This window comes from Cyclopterus lumpus, chromosome 19, assembly GCF_009769545.1.
Source record: "Cyclopterus lumpus isolate fCycLum1 chromosome 19, fCycLum1.pri, whole genome shotgun sequence".
Classification (NCBI taxonomy): domain Eukaryota; kingdom Metazoa; phylum Chordata; class Actinopteri; order Perciformes; family Cyclopteridae; genus Cyclopterus; species Cyclopterus lumpus.
In genome coordinates, this window is record NC_046984.1 from 16,730,739 (window position 1) to 16,745,572 (window position 14,834).

Here is a 14,834-nt window from a genome sequence, read left to right on the forward strand (position 1 = left end):
AAATGAGGAAATTAAATTAAATGACGTATTTTGTATTTAGAAATACAATAAAATACCATAAATGTTCTGTTTTTTACTGCCTTATAGCAGGAACGTCCTTAAATATAAATGTAAATATAAAACCCCACGAGCTGCTAAAATGTAACCTTGAGAAATAAAATGTCACTCTTCTAAATAGATGCTTAATGTAACGTTAAATTTTTTTTAATTGTATTTACATTTTGACATATACCTTTTGACGTTTCCAAATTAATTGAAATAAACTGTGTGTGAGATTTGGCGTTGGAACGGTGAAGGAACCACAATGAAACCTAAAAGGTAACGTAAAATGGTTTAAATGAGACATCCATTGAAAAGTGAATATATTCGACATTTTTGGACCATAAAATGATCCAAAACATGAGATATTTTGATGGGGAAAAAAATAACTAAAATCTGGTTCAAGTGCTTTTAAGTGTTTTAGGAACAAACAACGCCGCGATCATCTGAACGCAGCGGCGGTCGAACCGGATCTGTGCCGGATCGATACCGGGCCTGAGACCAGAGGGGGCGCCGAGGCCGAAGACCAGAGGGGGCGCCGAGGCCGTAGACCAGAGGGGGCGCCGAGGCCCGAGACCAGAGGGGGCGCCGAGGCCGTAGACCAGAGGGGGCGCCGAGGCCCGAGACCAGAGGGGGCGCCGAGGCCGTAGACCAGAGGGGGCGCCGAGGCCCAAGACCAGAGGGGGCGACGAGGCCGAAGACCAGAGGGGGCGCCGAGGCCCGAGACCAGACGAGCCGAGCCGAGCCGGGCCGAGCCGAGCCGAGCCGGGCCGGGCCGGGCCGTGCCGTGCCGAGCCGTGCCGTGCCGAGCCGAGCCGCTCCATCTTCCTGATGGAGCGGCTCGGCTCGAGCTCATCGCTCCGCTCTGCTCTCTGGCAGATTGGGAATGGCTGCGTGAACAGTTCGAACCGCGCTCGGCACGTCTGTCTCACACACACACACACACACACACACACACACACACACACACACACACACACACACACACACACACACACACACACACACACACACACACACACACACACACACACACACACACACACACACACACACACACACACACACACACACACACACACACACACTCTCTCTGACATGATGAACAGAGGTTGAGCCTCCCTCCATCCAGAGGAACGAGGCCAGCAGCGGCTAATGAGAAGCGCTGACGGATGCGTCGCTCAGGAGGCGATAAAACCGCAAGACTCAAGTGTTCTCACGGCACAAACGGGACGACCGCGACGAGCAGACCGCGCGTCCGGTGCCTCATCGGTTCAACCTCGCCGACAGCTCACGCCGGGACGCTCCGGTGTGCTCGGCTCTCAACCTCCTGACTGACTGTTCGGTGTGTGTGTTTGAAGCTCATAAAGCAGGGGAAAGTTAACTCCAAAATGGCCTTTTTTTATGCCCCCCATAAGAGCCCGCTTGCGGGAGAGCTGGCTCTGGTTCCCATTCGGGATAACGTGGAATAGAAGAGGAGGAAAGGGGGGAGGAGGGGGGGGGAGAGACAGACGGACGGGAGGGGAGGCGTCGGAGAGAGAGAGCGAAACAGTTTTTCTCTCCCTCGGGGGCGTCGTAGCACTATTCCACCGACCGTAGTGACAGAGAGTTTTATTTATCTCCGCGGCCCATCTGTGCAGTCGGTCTCAAATCGTCCCCGAGAAAAGGTCTTTGGGATTATCAGCGCCGCCATTTTAATACGACTGCTACATCACGGAGTGGGCGCCAATGGCGGTGGAAGTCTGTCAGGCGTGCAGAGTCCATCTTCCTCATACTTGAAATGGGTTCATCCAGAGTACACCTGCTGTAATAGGGACATTCCAGGAGGCAGGGGGGGGGGGGGGGGGGGGGGGCGGGGGAGTAAATTATCCAAATGACAAGAACTATGCAAACTCCTCAATGTCCTCTTCCTTCTGTTTGTTTTCCTCGCTCTCTCTCTTTTTTTGTCTCTTAGGTTAATTAGTTTTTTTTGGTGTGATTTTGTATCTTAAGCACTGAAATGCCAAAGAACAGGCTCATGTTTTACTTCTGGGGTGATGAAAATCAAGCGCCCCCCCCCCCCCCCCCCAAGAGTGTTCTGGGAGACGTCTGGTTTTCTCTCATTAACAAGATGTAGCGGGGTGCACAGTGTGTCGTCTGAGAGGTGACACGCATCTGCAACCTGGATGCATATGAGATCCACCCTGTAAACAAGGAAGGGTGCTGCTGCTGGTGGTGGTGGTGGGGGGGGGGGGGAGAAACAGCACCGTGTCGTGGCGGCTGCGGCGCGCTGACTCGTTGACCTCCCGGTGACTCCTCCGCCGAGAGGGGGGGGGGGGGGGGGGGTTGGGAGCGTGCGTGGTCGGGGCTGGCACTGAGACTGGGTTGCCATGACAACACCTGCAGTGTACCGGCGCGATCGTTTATTTACCACTCAGGGGGCTGGCTAATGGCGGCATTCTGATGGGTCCATCGCTCACGCTCCCGAACCGGAGGACGGATTGACAGCTTCCCCCGAGCCTGAAGCGGGGAGAAGGTGAGTCGAGGGTTGGGTGGATGCGGCGAAAGACAACGGGGTGAGGTGGGGTGGGGGGGTGGGGGGGGTGGGGGGGCAACATCCCCATCGCGTACCGAAAAAAACAGCTTAAAATAAATGCACCCTTTTTTATTTTTTTTTGGGTGGAGAAAATGTTAAATTGTGTACAGATGTCGTCTTTCCTTCTTTTTCTTTCTCATCTTGTTCTCTCTCTCACACACACACACACACACACACACACACACACACACACACACACACAATCCCAAATGCATACAAACTAGGGAGAGTGCTAATAAGCCTGACACATGAGGCATCTCTCCTCGGCCACCAGCTGACTGAGGCAGGCCTTGGGCGTGATGGAGCGCAGGAAGTCTCTCATTGCCCTGCCGCTGAACCCGCCGCCTCGGTGTTACAATCTCTCCCTCCCTCCATCCCTCCTCCCCCATCCCTCCTTTTCCTCCCCTTCCTCTCTTTCCATCTCTCCTGTAGCAGCCTTTCCACTTGCATCCTCTCTGTCGTTTTATTTTTTTCCTTCTCCTCCACATCAAGACTCCTCTGATCCACTGCAGCTCTCTGCAGTTCTTCCATCACTGGTCACTCTAACAAAGAAACATGGACACCTTGGACACAGATCTGTAACCTGCTATTAGGTTAGCTCCGCCCCCCCCCCCCTCCCTCGCTCACACAGGTAACGCCTAACAATCGACCCGATCAGACCTGAAACCACGCGGGGGGGTAAAAATGCTTATTTTGGGTCCGTTCCGACGACCCTGCGCCAAAAGTAATCTTGTCGAATTCCATCCAGAAATATGGCCGATAATTCTGCACAACCAGAGATCGAAAATGTCTACTTAGTGTCCATTTTTTTCTCCAAGTGGGCTTTTAATTAAATCAGTGAATTGGCTTCCAATTGGAAACATGACAGAGCATGAGAACGTTTGAAAATATCTCAGGGACGATGAGATTTAATAAAAAAAAGAAAAAAACCTACTCGCTCCTTTCTAATGCACGCCTGGGATTACAGATAGCTCCTTAACTTAATAGCAATTTAAAGTGGATTTGTGTATGCCACTGAGTGTCTGTAATGATGGCTGTTTACGCCGCCCCTCATTTATAATAATTAGGCAGAATGGATTGGGGGGTGGGTTGCTCGGACGCGGTTCTGGGCTATTGGCTTGGGCTGAATAATGACCTACTGTAGTTGACCGGGAGTTGACCGCTGCCTCCTGCGTGACCCCCAAACCCCAGACTCACCCCCCGCTACTTTGGGTGGTAAATAGGATGTCTTGCCTGTCTATAGCGTCTTGGTGTCTATGGCCACAATAGCAGCCAGGGGTCCTTAAATGGGTGTGTGACAGAGAAAAGAGAGAAAGGAGAGAGAGAGAGAGGGGGGGGGGGAGACAGGGTTCACACAAAAGAATAAAAAGGATCCACCCTCTTTGTCTCTCTTGCTTGACTTTTCCCATCCGATTGTTTGCCCACTTTTTCTTTTCTTCTGCGGCATTCAGTCGGTTTGACCTGTGGGCAGCGCCCCCCCCGCCCCCCCCACCCCGAAATCGTCTTGTTTAAAAAAAAAAAAAAACGGAGAAGACGCCCGTTTATGACCCTCGGGAGGAGAACAAGTGGCCGTCTGAAGCGCAGCGGGATTTATTTCATTCTTTAATATCATAACTTGTATTTATAAAAGGGGCTATTAAATCACAGCAAGTGCATCTATAAAATGCTGTAAATCAGCTTCTCGGTGTTTGTAGAAGTATAAAAAAAAAGGACTCCTAGAAACCGCCACAAGGTGGCAGTGGCGTCCACGCTCTCGTCCTCCCCGACAGTGACGTGGGAGCTTTGGGGGAGGCTCTCTGTTCCATTTGGATGGGGGGGGGGGGGGATGAGCGGGGGCGATGGAGAGAAAGAGGAAGAGGTGGCAGCAGCGCTTGCCAGAGTTTTAAGGACCCTGGATGGGTTTGTGCCATAAATCTCTTCCCACTCCATCGCCGCCGTTCCCCATGAGTGCCCGTGGGAATACAGGAATGTGACAGCTGACCTGTAGAGCCCCCCCCCCCCCCTCCCCCCCCCTCCCGCGCGTCTTTTGATTCTCAACGCATAAATTTAAGAATGCAAGACACCCCTCAACGGTTCAGCGTGGAACGCGGCCGGCTGAGCACGTGCGTCCGGAGAGAAGCGAAGCGACGGACGAACGGATCCCACGTTCACCTAGTAAATCCTGGGACGGACGGATCTCCCCTTTGTTGCACGCCAGTGTTTGTCATCGCACGGTAAAATGTCAGCGTGCAGCTATGTAATGCGCATTAGAAAAATGCAAGCTTCTCAGAAATGAAAACGCCGGAGAGGAAAAAAAACTCACAAGACGGATTCGACCGCGCGTTCGTACCTCGTGCATCAGCACCGGCGGAAAAGCAAGTTAGGCATCGCTGGAAACCGGCGGCGGAGATTAATTCCTCCTCAACTAATGGGATCCATATGAGTTGTGAGGTTCCTAATTTATTTACTTTGTCAGGCACACACAGATATGCACACACACACACACACACACACACACACACACACACGAATGGAGCAGCACACAAGGGGGAAGGAAAAATAATAATACAAATACAGTAAAAATGCCCCCACTTTACAGTAAGTGAGGGATCAATAATGACGGATGAGGGCCTTTTATACAATCGGCATGTTCTGCTCAGCTCACAGCCATATGACACCGCCGCCTGTGGCGATCCCATTCTGCACTTCGGCAGTCAATCACATCCCAGCTTTAAAAATAACAGTTTGTTAGCGCCATTGATTTAGCACTTAGAGCGTGTCCTTATTACCTTGTAATTACGGTCAGTGTTGACATAACAGCACAGACAACCGGGCCTCCCACCCTCTAAGAGAATTTATGGGCCCCGGTTTTATTACGGCCATTTCGTGTGTCTAGGTCCCCAGTTAAGCGACAGACTTGAGTTCTAGCCAAAGGGCCCGTATTTCACTCCTCGAGGTCAGGGGTTCCCCACACCCCGTAAAAATGAGAACCCGAACGTGGGCAGGGGCGTGAGTGGGGGGGGGGGGGGTGTGAGCGTGAGCGTACGCACTGGGAGACGCAAGGGAAGCCCTCCCCGAGGGCTCGTTAAAACAAATAGAACCGATTACAGCCTGTGATCCCAAATAATGCTGTTCATGTGACGCTTGCAGGACGGCGGGATGAGAGACGCCGGACGAAGTCGCCGCCGCCGCCGTCGTCACGCAGAAACCAAACAAGGAACATCGCCTCTGAATAATTTACAACCAGACCCCCCCCCCCCTCGCTTTAAATCCATTAGAGGACGAGCGAGAACGCTCGCTCGTAAGTCTGTCGCTGTGTTATGACAAAACAAGAGTAATCTGCGTCATTAAGATTTGTGGAGATACTGCGGGGCCCCGAGTCTCGGAACTTAAGTTTGCTTTTTAAAAAATATATATTTTTTTTTAAAAAGAGTCTTCGGAGGAGCTGTAATCTGATCCATACAGTGGAGAGCGATGCAGGCGAAGCGGGGGCCGAGCCGGGCTCCCTTTGTTTCCCCAAGAACGCTGCCTTTGTCATCCTCGCGTGAAAAATGGACGTGGCTGTTTTGACATTTTCCAACACACACACACACACACACACACACACACACACAGAGGGCTGGCATCTCATTAATCTGGCCAAGAGAGCCTAAATTAAAAGGCCATCTTGTGTGCGTAGAGCATATTTCACCTGTGCCATGTCTGCCCTCGCCAACACAAGAGCAGCATCCCAACCTCTACGTGAACCCACGGCGTTTGTTTATCGATCTCAAACTTCTTCAATGCGCCGTTTGTTGCACTAAAAAAAACAAAAAAACTGGGAAAACATCACAAATAATAAAAAAATTCAGGGGGGGCTGCAGCTGCTGAGGTCGAACACGTCATTTCTCAAATCTCTGCTGCATGATTACCAAACAGAACACTGTAAGCTCGTCCTCCCTCCACTCCTTCAGATAATTTAGTCTAAACACGAAAAAAAAAATGATGATTCAATCTCAAACCGACCAATAGAAACAAGCCCCCCCCCTGCAGCGGCAGCAGCGGCAGCAGCAGAGCAAAAGTGCCCCAAATTACCAGGCATTGATTTCCAGTAGGGTGGCTTTTCACCGGTAGAGACTCTGCATGTAACTACAAGACGGCCATAAAACACGAGGAAGTAGATGGAGAGAGGAAAAGAGCCGAGATGCAGCGCGGCTTCACCTGCAGTCTGTGTCAAACGGGAAGGGAAAGGGCTTCGCTCAATTAACCCCCCCCCCCCCCGCCATAGAGGCTCGGTAATGAACAACAGCACCATTACGCAGCGCCCGGATGGCCCTTCGCCCACGGTGGCCCCCCGTTCGAGACGCGACGGAGAGGGTTTGGACGTCGGCGGGGTGAAGGAAAAGTAAACGAGGGGCAAAGTTATGACCGGCGTCGATGTTGTCGAAGCCCCCCTAAATAACCCACGAATTCCACACATCCGCGTCACTCGTTTCGCACCACGGGGGCAGAACAGCGTGTCCAGATAACACACAGAATTGTGGGTGAAGTTTGAGTGACCTCGTGGGATTCAGTGTTTTCTTTTTTGCTGACCTTGCTAATGATGTAGATGAGATCTCCCCGCTGGAAGGGCAGCTCGTCGGGCTCGTCGGCCGGGCAGTCCCATAAACCCTGGTAGAAGTTGGCGTAATCTGATGACGAAGCTTGAGGGGGAAATGCAGAGCGCGAATTTAAGTAAAACATCGAATGTTCTTTTGCCACCGAGGAACCATCAGGCTGGAGATCCTCCTCGTGATTAGGAAGCGGCCTGTAATGAGGTCCTGACCTGGTTTGTTGTGCTTTTCGCTGCTCTCAGCTGTCCGATCTGGAAAATCCTCATCTAAAGAAAGGGAAAGCACAGCAGAGGTTTGTGAGCTGAAACAAGATATTAAAGTTAAACGTTTTAATTTCATTATCTAACGTAACATAACCCCGAAAGAGGGTTTCTTTCCGTTTCACACATTAAGGACAGAAAACAGGATAAAAACAAAAAGCCTAATGCGTTTCCACAAGACAAAAAGATGTTTTTTCTGCAACCAGACTGAATCAATTCGTTCACATTCATCAGAGACGCGGGGAGGAAGAAATTAAAGAAAAAAGAGAGTCCGTGTTTAAGGCCCGCGGAGGCGGACGTGTCGTTGAGTGCGAGGGCGCGGCCCCCCCGGTGGTCTGAGAGGTGACACCGTGATACACACATCCATCCTGCACAGCGGCGGGCTGACAGCCACGCCACAACCCAGCAACACTATCCCACCTCCCAGCTGAACGTGCGCCTCTGCTTCCAGGAAGCCCAGGACGGACGACACACACACACACACACACGCGCGCGCGCGCGCGCGCACGCACGAGCATGCTGTATATCCACATATTTGTGTTTATGTGTACAGTTTGGATGCAGGAAGTTTATAATGTGGGATTTTTTTTTCCTCTTGCTTTTCTTTCACACACACTTCCAGAAGAAGATGCAAAAGATATCATTTTAAATCTCAACGCTGTGGATTAAAAGGTGATTTTTATTTGCAAAAAGGGGTCCAAACATTTGCTCAGCACTCCTTAAGTGCGCCCTTCAGTCGAGGCCGCTGTGGGCCAACGCTTTCTATATCAAAGTGATTTAATTTTCCAGTCAATAAAATCAGCCGCCATCGCTCTGCATTGCGCCTGCAACGGAGCTCATCACAGGGGAAAAAAAAAAAAGATGCTTCACTCTCCGACGACTGCACATTTAAAAAAATATATTCAAATATATATTTTCCAGACAGGGGAGAAAGCTTGCGTGTGTGAGTTTTAATGTGCATGGAAGGAAACATCGTTCATTTGCACATTCGAAACGATACAAAAGCTGGTTGAAAATCTGCAAAATTGCCCTTTAACAACTTTATTGAATCCAAAGAAAAGTTTTTAAAAAAAACACTCCTCTCGCAAAATTGAAAAGATATTTTATACAAGAGTCCCCCAAACACAAACATCTTCTTTGTCCCACTGTCTTTCTCAAAAAAAAAAAAGGTAATAACATCTACTAATTTAACCGTATGGAATCAGTGCGTAGAAGCGGCAAGTGAGCAAAATAAAAAGATGGCGGGTTGATTGATAAGCGACGGGGTGAGAAAGTGAAGGAAAGAGCGCGTCATTCGATACGCCATCTGTGGTCAGAGTCTGTACCTCTTCCCAGATGGCTTTGAACGCGGCGTGACAGCCTGAAGACGGATCCCCCTCTCACCAGTGATTTTGGCAAAGGTAATGTACTCAGTGAGTGAAACAGAATCTTGATGTATCTTATTTAATAGAAAGAGTGATGGACGACGGCCCCGAGAAGATCAGATCACCTCTTTTGTCCTTCTATGGATCTGGTCGCCCCCCCCCCTCCCTTGACACATGGGACTGTCTCTCCTCCACACACACACACACACACACACACTCTAATTTCTATTTAAGACGTGACATTAAGAGCTCCTAGAAGTATTTTTAAGCCTCATGCGAGATGCCGTTTTTTTTCTTCTTTTTTGCTCCCTTTCAACTAAATTGCCGTTGCTAGGCGATTTTTAGCCCAAACTCTGCCTAGCGGATAGAACTGTGGGCTATTTGTTGCCTGGCAACATTAGCTAATTGGACGTTCCGTGACGGAGCATTCGGAGCGGCTCTCGCTGATTTCAACAACATAACTGTGTCTCAACAGATGGCTCTCGGTGAGATGAGGAAGGAGACCGGAGGAGGCTGGTTTCAGTGTGGAGGAGAGGCTTCCCCTCCTGCGCCTCTGCAGCAGCCACCTCGCCCCTGACAAGCTTATTAGTGTTGCTTGATTTAAAATGAGCGATCAGTCTGGGTGCGGCGGCGGTGGCGGCGGCGAGGAGGAGGAGGAGGAGGAAGGTACCCGGCAACACAAATCCAGCAGCCCGGGGAGATCATCACAAATATTTCTTGTTGCAAAAAGAAAATCCCTCAGGGCTCGAGTGTGTGTTTATTTGTCTGACTGAGTATCATGAGAGTTTGTGTGTGCACCCCCCCCCCCCCCCCCCCCCTGTCTGATCTCTATGTGTGTGTGTGTGTGTCCACGTCCTCATACCTGGCAGCACCTCGTAGATATCCTCGCCCTCTTCGTCGCCCTCCCCCGCCTTGCGCCCCCCTCCCAGTTTGGACTGGGCGGTGCCGGTCATCCCCTCGATGTCATCGTAGGTCTCCTCTTCCTCCTCGTCTTCGTCACAAGGGATGGAGGTGGAGCGGAGATCTGCCAACGTGGAGACGGAGCACGAGAGACACACAGGTTAAAGGTTAAAGTAAGAGGGACGCAGGAGAGGCTTGAATTATAGATTATTATCGTTATTTAATTAATTTTAAAGTCTAAAATAGTGAAAGACGACCACTTGTTATTTTCCTGAGCCAATGGTGACGTTCTATGTACAATTATACAGGTAAAAACACGCAAACTCAGCAAAAATGAAAAATGTGAGAAGTCAGAACAAGCAACTGTTATAACGCACAATATTTACATTACAACACGATAATAAGGTATTTAAAAAAGACAGAGTTTGGTGAAGCGTGGGATCATCCTTGTTTATAGCTCACAACCTTTTTTACCGGGAGCAGAAATATCCGTAGAGATTTCTTACTTTGCTAAAATAGGAAACTCACCGTGTGATGAACCAGTAAAAACACTGAATAAAGCGACTAGAAATCTAAGATCAAGAAGTCTAAATAATGAGGCTTAAACATGTGAACAAAGAGGACGCCGAAAGAAACGGATCGTTACCTCGATCAGAATTCTCTGGCTTGGAAAATTGTGAAAGTAAACAACTCAACAAAAAAAGATATATAACATAGATCTAGTTGCTTTAAAAATGCAGAACACATATTACACCTTTAATCCATCTTTTGTTTATCGTTAAAATCTGGATATCGGGTTGCCCTCGGTCTCTCTCTCTCTCATACGCTATCTGCATCTCTGCTGTATTAAAATAAAAAAAGGCAAAATGAGTTCATGGAGGAGTTGAAAAGGCTTCCTCGGTTCTCAGGTTAGATCGGGAGGGGCAGAGCGTGAATAATAACCCATCTGCGTGTTCTGGACGATCAGGACTGCTGATGTTTCGTCTGGGAGGACGTAAGACAACCTGCAGAGTGTCCGTTACTTCCCGGGCCCGAGACCCATTTTAGAGCCGACGGGGCAGGACGGAGGAGCCGTCTCATTGCAGGCGACCCGGCCGCTGCGGCGCAGGGTATCGGGTCCTCTGGCCGTCCAGCAGAAATCAATGTCGCTGGAGGATAACCAGAACATCGGGCAATCAATTTCCTGTAAGTTGGAATTCGGTAGGAGGGTTAAGGGGAAGAGTGGATGGAGGGGGAGGAGGTGGGGTGGGGTAGAACTAGAGCTACATGATGCTGCTGTCGGATGAGGAGATTCAGGACTGTGATGCATCGGGTGGGTTTTGTTTGTTTCTTATCCGAGTCAGAGATGACGAAGGGCTGCGTTTCATTTCTGACCTTTCGGCCCCCCCCCCCCCCCGAGGAAAAAAAAACACACCGGCAAAACTTTAGTGGAAAAAGTAGAAAGGAAAAAAGAAGGTTGGACGGTTTAAAGTGCTTCAACTGTATTTTCCATTTTTCAAAGACATCCTCTGACCTTAAACTCTTGTTTCAAATATGAACAGAAAAGAAACACGAAACTTTAGGCGACAGAGAACTACCGGAAAAAAACTGCTTGCGCAATAAGTACCGGAGGAAGGCGGGCTTACCTCTAAGTATGACATTGATTTGGTCCACCCATTCTCTGGCCTCTTGGGGACTGCTGGCAGTGAACTGATGGCAATAATCATGCAATTATCATCACAACCAAACATGCATTTATATTTATATTCTCCTCCTAGTTGATGTAGCTATACAATCATCAGATCTAAAATATTCAATTAGGACATAGCTGTATTATAATCAGACTAATGTGCCTTGTTGACTTGTTGATAAACTGGATTTAGAGTAAAGCCCGACTCTGGATCTCTGAAGCCAATGCAAAGATTTAATTGTTAAACATTTAATTAATTATTAAAATCGTTGTTTAATCTGTAGATTAATGGGAGAGAATAATCACCAGATTTAAACAATGATTTTAATAATAACGCGCTAAAATATATTAGCTTACTATCGTAGAAAACGTACAAAAGCAAATAATATGTAACAATATTCTCATTTTTTAAATAAAAAAGGTCTGAACTTTGTGGCACCTTTGCAAACGACAAGCAGTTAATCGCCTGTCGAAAAATAGGTTAATTAACAGGTCCATTTATGTGTTGATCGATTAATTGATTAAGTATGACGCCATTTTAGAGCCATTATGGGTAAATATAAAAGTGATTACGGAGCCGGGGGAGATGGGTAATATTCAGAGATTTAAGTCGTGTTTGTACGGCCTCTGAGCGAGAAGAGGGTCCAGAGACATGCTTCAATGTTCCTTTATGAACGTAAGCAAATAATAATACAATTAACATACTTATAGCAATGTGGTTTTCTCTTTTTCTTGTAAATTTGTGATAATCTCAGAGAATATTCCCTTTTTTTTTTTTTTTACGAACAATGGCCCTCACAGGACACATATTCTATCAGGAGCCATTTAATACATTTTTTTTAAAGAATTGCGACCAATAAATGTACATTTTAAAAGTAGTGGACCAACTATGTGATGGAAACACATTTCTCAAACCACATTTAGCATTCATGTACTGCAATGTCTTGTTATTTACTGCACACCTAAACACAAAAACATCCTTTAAAAGCTGATATCTGCCGATGTATTGACATTCCTGCCTAAGGAATGGGCTAATTCTGCCTCAAAGAAGTCTGTCCAGGCCGGTTGTGGACATACTAACCTGGAAAGATCGCCGTCCGGGGCGGAAGAGCTCGAAACAGGAGTTTTTTTTGGAGTCTTTCCTCATGTTGGTCACCAGCTGCACGTTGTAGTCGACGATATAAAAGGAACCCTTCTGCTGCTTATCTGTAGGGGGCGAGGACAAGTGGTGGGGACGTGGTCTGGATTTAAGTCATGCACCTGCAATGTTTCTGTCTGCTGGCGTTTCAAACGAACCTTTTTCACTCCCAAAGTAGTAGAATATTGAATTGTTCAGGACACACCATCTCTTTTGCCACTCCGAGCCGAAGAAGCTGTGATCTAGGGGAACAAAAAAAAATGACACGCGTGAGCAACAGCTGATCAACCACTGGACCCGGCAGGTCTCCTCGTGCTGCCGTACCCCTTCGTTTCTTCTCCAGGTGGCCTTGCTTCCAGATGCTGCCGATCTCCTGCGCCGCGACAGGCAGGATGTCACCAAAGTCTGGGAAGAGAAGCAGTTCATTTAAAAAAAATGTAAAGTCGTAAAAAAAGACTTGTTTTGTCCGTCCAACAGTTCAAAACCCAAAGAAATTCCATTTACAATATAAAGAAATTAAAGAGATAAGCAGCAATTCCTCACATTTGGGAGAAGCCAGAACCAGAGAAAAGTTTGCCATATTTCTTCCTTAATGGCTTAATATAATTGAAATAGTTTCTGTCAATCAACCAATCAATGTTTCAGCACTAACTCCTAATGAGCTGCACTTAAAAGGCTCCTCGTTACACACAAACACACACCGCGCATACAAAGTCTCCGGGCCTGTGGATTAAACACGTCCCCGCTCGGCTTTAGGAAGCCGGGATCGATACGCGTGCAGCGCTGCTGAGAACGGCCGTCCATCCATCTGCTCACGTTGCACTTTTAATGGGAGCAACCTTCCTGTTGGAAATCGCTCTTCAATTTGCAAAGTCGAATTTTAGACATGATAGGGCCACGACTCAAGAGGCCGTTTGGTTGATTAGTGCAGTCGAAGATGCAGTTCGCAAAGTATTTAGAGAAGAAGTTTGATAGAGGAAGTCCATGCTGAATAGTTTTTTTGTAATATTCACATGATCACATTTTTTGGCAATATTATATACCATGTTAATACATAAATTCCCCCAAAATTGCACATATTATAAGTGAAGCCAATGATGAAGTGTCTTCAACTTGCTTTCTCTCTCCTGACCACCAGGGGGCGACTCCTCTGGTTGTATAGAAGTCTATGCTTCATGTGTTAAAGCTGCATTCTCTCTCCTGACCACCAGGGTGCGACTCCTCTGGTTGTATAGAAGTCTATGCTTCATGTGTTAAAGCTGCATTATCTCTACTGACCACCAGGGGGCGACTCCTCTGGTTGTATAGAAGTCTATGCTTCATGTGTTAACGCTGCATTCTCTCTCCTGACCACCAGGGGGCGACTTCTCTGGTTGTATAGAAGTCTATGCTTCATGTGTTAACGCTGCATTCTCTCTCCTGACCACCAGGGGGCGACTTCTCTGGTTGTATAGAAGTCTATGCTTCATGTGTTAAAGCTGCATTCTCTCTCCTGACCACCAGGGGGCGACTCCTCTGGTTGTATAGAAGTCTATGCTTCATGTGTTAAAGCTGCATTATCTCTACTGACCACCAGGGGGCGACTCCTCTGGTTGTATAGACGTCTATGCTTCATGTGTTAAAGCTGCATTCTCTCTCCTGACCACCAGGGGGCGACTCCTCTGGTTGTATAGAAGTCTATGCTTCATGTGTTAAAGCTGCATTCTCTCTCCTGACCACCAGGGGGCGACTCCTCTGGTTGTATAGAAGTCTATACAGCACGATGTTCATTTAGTAAGTTATAGTCCATTCAGAGTCAGGGGGCGGGGACGAGGCTACCGTGTGATTGACAGGTCTCTACCAGAGACGTTTACGGCGTCCCTACCGTGATGTCGATCATCCGCAGTCCAAATATGGTCACTTCCTGTCCACCTCTGTTGCAAAAAGCAAAGATGTCGAATCTCGAGGCTTCAAAGCGTCCACAAACCAACGGGTCGACTACGTTGACTTCTTATTTACAGTCTTTGGTCTCAAACTAAGTATTTAACTCAACCACTCGACCACCAGGAGGTTTTAACCAGCTGTTCCATGTTTAAGTTACTTTCAAAGTTCTTTCAAGACGTCAGTTTGTTTGACCAGTTTTCGAGCCTTTCGCCATTAGAGGGGATCTAGTAGAATTGACCCCGGGTCGGCCTCGAGGGTCATCTTCCGCCCCGTGTTTCAACAGGGGGTACCTGGCTTTTCCACGTGTCAAAAAGCAAAGCACAAGCTTCCCCTGGATTCATCACTCAACCGGCATTAGCCGAGCAGGGGATGACAAAAGCAAAAAAAAAAAGGGA

At 48.2% G+C, this 14,834-nt stretch overlaps 1 protein-coding gene across 1 annotated transcript in view; it reads right to left on the reverse strand.

Moving 5' to 3' along the window:
* The window catches only part of skap1 (src kinase associated phosphoprotein 1), a 31,905-nt gene that overhangs the window by 1,866 nt on the left and 15,205 nt on the right, over positions 1-14,834 (reverse strand). The window contains exons 5-11 of the mRNA XM_034558799.1: positions 12,841-12,921; positions 12,675-12,758; positions 12,460-12,584; positions 11,335-11,398; positions 9,672-9,833; positions 7,398-7,451; positions 7,166-7,275 (exon numbers count right to left, since the gene is read on the reverse strand). Coding sequence (XP_034414690.1) covers positions 7,166-7,275; positions 7,398-7,451; positions 9,672-9,833; positions 11,335-11,398; positions 12,460-12,584; positions 12,675-12,758; positions 12,841-12,921 — 680 coding nt within the window. The remainder of the gene's footprint in view (positions 1-7,165; positions 7,276-7,397; positions 7,452-9,671; positions 9,834-11,334; positions 11,399-12,459; positions 12,585-12,674; positions 12,759-12,840; positions 12,922-14,834) is intronic.